Source organism: Eumetopias jubatus, unplaced genomic scaffold (assembly GCF_037043125.1).
Source record: "Eumetopias jubatus isolate StellerSeaLion01/CBP00866 unplaced genomic scaffold, mEumJub1_p1.0 scaffold_2, whole genome shotgun sequence".
NCBI lineage: Eukaryota > Metazoa > Chordata > Mammalia > Carnivora > Otariidae > Eumetopias > Eumetopias jubatus.
In genome coordinates, this window is record NW_028274808.1 from 39,201,918 (window position 1) to 39,206,145 (window position 4,228).

At 39.5% G+C, this 4,228-nt stretch overlaps 1 protein-coding gene across 1 annotated transcript; it reads right to left on the minus strand.

Moving 5' to 3' along the window:
- Nucleotides 1-1,156: 1,156 nt before the first annotated feature.
- Nucleotides 1,157-4,026, minus strand: DKK4 (dickkopf Wnt signaling pathway inhibitor 4). Its single transcript, XM_028124026.1, has 4 exons — nt 3,916-4,026; nt 3,251-3,401; nt 2,630-2,779; nt 1,157-1,407 (listed from the first exon to the last, which is right to left on the minus strand). The coding sequence occupies exons 1-4, from the start codon at nt 4,024-4,026 to the stop codon at nt 1,157-1,159; spliced, it is 663 nt and encodes a 220-aa protein (XP_027979827.1).
- Between the last annotated feature and the right edge of the window lie 202 nt (nt 4,027-4,228).

Consider the following 4,228-nt stretch of genomic DNA (forward strand, 5'->3'; position numbering starts at 1 on the left):
AAGCCCTAGCTTTGAAATTATATAATGTATATAATTAAATTAACATAATTAATATATCTTATATTCTATATAATTTGTTTTATATATAAATTTTATATCAATTTATGTATTTAATATAAATTTTAACATTATATAAATGTAAAATATAAAAAGTTATCAAATGGTTAAGTAAAGCTATTGAAAGTAAAAACACTCCTTGAAGGCCCTAGCTTTGAAATTATATAATCTATATAATTAATGTAACTAGATTAATATAATATAATAATATGTAAATTATACATATATAATATATTTACATAATATATTTACATATATTATGTAAATTATACATTTAAAATATAAAACAATATAAATGATATTTATATAATTAAAATTATATAAATATAAAATGTAAAAATTTATCAAATGATTAAAGCTGTTGAAAACAAAATATGTGCAAATGCTTTATAACTTGTAGAGGACAATAATGCACGTAAAGTACTACCTTTTAAATTTTATTTCTTTATTAACCAAATTATTTTGTAGTGAAGGGGCATTTCCCCTATAAGAAATGAAAGAAAATAAATGAGGGATTTTAAGGAAAATTTTTTTTCTTTTTATTTACTGTAATAATTTCCACTGGTAAGATAAGAATTAACTGCAGACCATCACTTTTTTTCCCCGAAGCTACTGTCAGTTACCAGAATTTCACCAGAAATTATGTAAAGATTTATTTGAATTAATTGAGTCACTAGATCAAATTAAACTTTTCTGTGGAATCACACTACTTTGCAGAAATAGACAAAAAGCCAAAGCCAGTTTTCATTCATCACAAGGCAGCACCTCACAGCACTCTAGGTTACTCTATCCCAGTTGCTACAAGATTTTATTTACAGAGATATTATGGAAAGATTTTTAAATTAATGTCTGAAATTTATTTTTTTTAAATATTTTATTTATTTGAGAGAGAGAATGAGATAGAGTACATGAGGGGGGGGAGGGTCAGAGGGAGAAGCAGACTCCCTGCTGAGCAGGGAGCCCGATGCGGGACTCCAGGATCATGACTTGAGCTGAAGGCAGACGCTTGACCACCTGAGCCACCCAGGCACCCAAATGTCTGAAATTTCTGTTTGAATACAATAAGGAGTTGTCTTTATTTTGAAATCTTTACAGCTTTTTAGATTTTTTGGCATACTCTTAACCGCGCATGCTGTCGGTTGCCAGTCACTTGATTTCGACATAATAGTCCAGGACCACAGTCACAGCGCTGGAAGATTTCTGGAGCTTGAGCAGTATCTTTCTGCCCTCTCCTAGAGCACACCTCTCCCTCCAGGAGGACTGGCTTACAAATTTTAGTCCAGAAATGACGAGCACAGCAAAGTCCAGCTCCGCAGTCAAAAGTTCTAAGACATCTTTCTCCCTCTTGTCCTGTAACAAGATTTGTATGTGCTGTTGCAATAAAAGGGGAAAGTGGCATGTAGGGGGCTTGTAAGCTGGGGTGAAGGGTAGGATCTAGAACTGAAGGCCACAAAGTAAAAATAAAAGCAGCATGCAGGTCTCTCAGAGCTAGATCTTATGCCCAAAGTAGATGAAATGGAAATTTTAGCCCTACCTAATAGAATTTGTTTTATAAAGTTAAAACATTTTCAAAGAAAGATGAGATTTCCGGCCTTGGGGAATGAAATCAGTATCCCTTATCAGTGTTTTATTAAATGGGATTTATACGGACACAGACCATGACTTATAAAGGGGCTGCTTAACCTGGAGACACAAACTGGCCAATTCACTGCCTTCAGACATTCCAATTATTTTATGTCCAAGATTGGAATTTGAGACTACAATTTTGTAAAAAGTTTCATCTTAGTGAAGTTTGTATTTTGTCCGAGAATAAGAAGCTAAGGCACCTACTTTCATTTCTCTTTTATTTTGTATCCTGAAGACCAAGAAGGGGAAACCTCCATTTGTTAAATTACAGACAATAAAAACATGTATGTGTAAAATTCACTTAAAGGTTTTTTTGCTAACCAGTTCATAATTATGGCTAGTCCCCTGTCCTCTTGACGGGCTGACTGCCTTATGCTACTCCCTACATGATCTTCCTAGCTATGGATGGAGAGAGATTAGAAACAGGACAGAAGGGCGCCTGGGTGGCTCAGTTGGTTAAGCGACTGCCTTCGGCTCAGGTCATGATCCCGGGGTCTTGGGATCGAGTCCCACATGGGGCTCCCGGCTCAGCGGGGAGCCTGCTTCTCCCTCTGACCCTCCCCTCTCTCATGCTGTTTCCCTCTCTCTCTCTCTCAAATAAATAAATAAATAAAATCTTTTAAAAAAAAAGAAACAGGACAAAATCCCTCTGTGTTTCTGAAGTGGGGAGGAATCAAGTCAGGTTCAGCCTATCCTTAATAGCCTAGGAGGAGGACATGTTCTTCTTTTTTAGGCTTTTATTTATTTGAGAGAGAGTGAGCACGAGCAGGGGGAGGGTCAGAGGGAGAGGGAGAAGCAGGCTTCCCAATGAGCAGGGGCTCGATCCCAGGACCCATGAGATCATGACCTGAACTGTAGGCAGATGCTTAATGCACTGAGCCATCCAGGCGCCCCAAGAAATGTTTTCCTTTAAAAAAAACGAAAGTGCTCATAATGCTTCTCTTACCCTTACTGCCTTGTGATTTCTTAATATTTGGCTTCCTTTTGGGTTTGTTTTCCTGAATTGGATGCTCAGTTGTTCCTTTTGTGTGCACATCATCTTGGTCATCGATCTGCCTCTCCAACATTGGCGCTGCATCTTCCATTGTACAAACATCTGAGAGACAACCAGGTGTGGTTAGTTATTAACTTCAAGGATTATGACCACAGACATGCTAATTATTATACTGTTACACAGTTTGGCAGTACCCCTGCCTTCAGTTTATATATAACTTTCATGATTTCTGGGACATATGCACTAAATATTTATATGCACATATGGCAAGGAAAGTAGTTAAGTAATTAGTGGAATCCAAGTGAAAATGAAAGAATTTGAAAGATTCCATCTTGAACCCTTCCTTTAAAATCATTATCTGTAAGTTGACAAAAATTATTGCCAGGAAATAAACTATTTTATTGCATTAAGAAAAGGCAGCTGCATAAATGACTTCAAGCGTGAATCCAGGAGACCTTCAGAGAGTGCCTATCTTGGAATATTCTAGCCTATGAGACTCAGATGCTGTGGAAACCAGTGGAAATCCACTGTTCTTGGAGCCGCGCCATGCTGCAAGGGTTTACGAGAGCTTACCGTTCACGCAGAGCGTCCCAGGGCAGCACATGGCCTGACGTTGGCACCTCCTTCGTAACCCACGACACGTAGCACAGAATGGCTTCTCATCTTGGGGTTTGAGGCAGAATTTTCTGGAACTGCAGTCCTTGTCAGACAGGCACTGTGAACCCTGTAAGGAAAAACTTGTCACAGGGCTGGGGAACCCAACAAGGTGTAAGAGGACTTCTAATCCAAAGTGGAAGGTGGAGGAAGCCAAGTCATAGTGGCACTGTGCATGTAGCGAAAGACCCTTGGTGGCACCTTAATTTTTCAATATAATTGGTTTTCTCCCACAAAGGGGAGATCAAATCTCCACTGACGAAACCTATGTGCTACAAAGGTTGTGTTCGAAAAATTGTCCTACTTTTAAAACTCAGGATTTCATTTTCTTGTGCTCTTTGTGAAAATGGAAGAAAATGCCTTCCCATGTGTGTCTTACAGATGATGATGAGATTTTGATGTATATCTATTACCTCGAGAAGCTGAGCCACATGTTAAGTACATATAGTGCTGGTGTTTGTGCCATTCCTATTTGATGTTTTTCCTCTAGTGGGTCACATCAACCCCTGCATCCATTTGCCAACTTGCCGCTTAGTGAGCCTTACCCCCGTGAACTGCCCCTTGCTCCCTTAGTGGCACTTTACCTTCCGAGCCCCGTGCACATCTGCAGAGCTCTTGATGTTGTTGAAGTCCAGAACCAGAGCTCCCAAGGGGGCGCAGAACCAGCTGAGCCCCAGCAAGACCACCACCGCCATCCTTTAATTGCCTCTCTGTGTCCTCCAAACTGGGCTGCTCTAAACCCCCAAGAGAGCAAAATGTAAACCCTTCAAGGTCGTCTGGAATTGCTTTTCCCGAAGGAGAAGCAAATCTTCGTCCCAGTAAGGTGTGTGAAACTATTTATACCAGATGTGCCCCCCATCTCTCTCCACCCCCCTCCTCCTTCATTTCCTTCCTCCT

Bases quoted from the DNA above. Each gene is read 5' to 3' on its own strand.
- DKK4 (XM_028124026.1), bottom strand. From the start codon at position 4,026: ATGGCGGTGGTGGTCTTGCTGGGGCTCAGCTGGTTCTGCGCCCCCTTG. The intron at 3,402-3,915 runs GTAAAGTGCCAC...TTTTCCTTACAG, and splicing joins ATGTGCACGGGGCTCGGAAG to GGTTCACAGTGCCTGTCTGA. The intron at 2,780-3,250 runs GTAAGCTCTCGT...GTTGTCTCTCAG, and splicing joins TGGGACGCTCTGCGTGAACG to ATGTTTGTACAATGGAAGAT.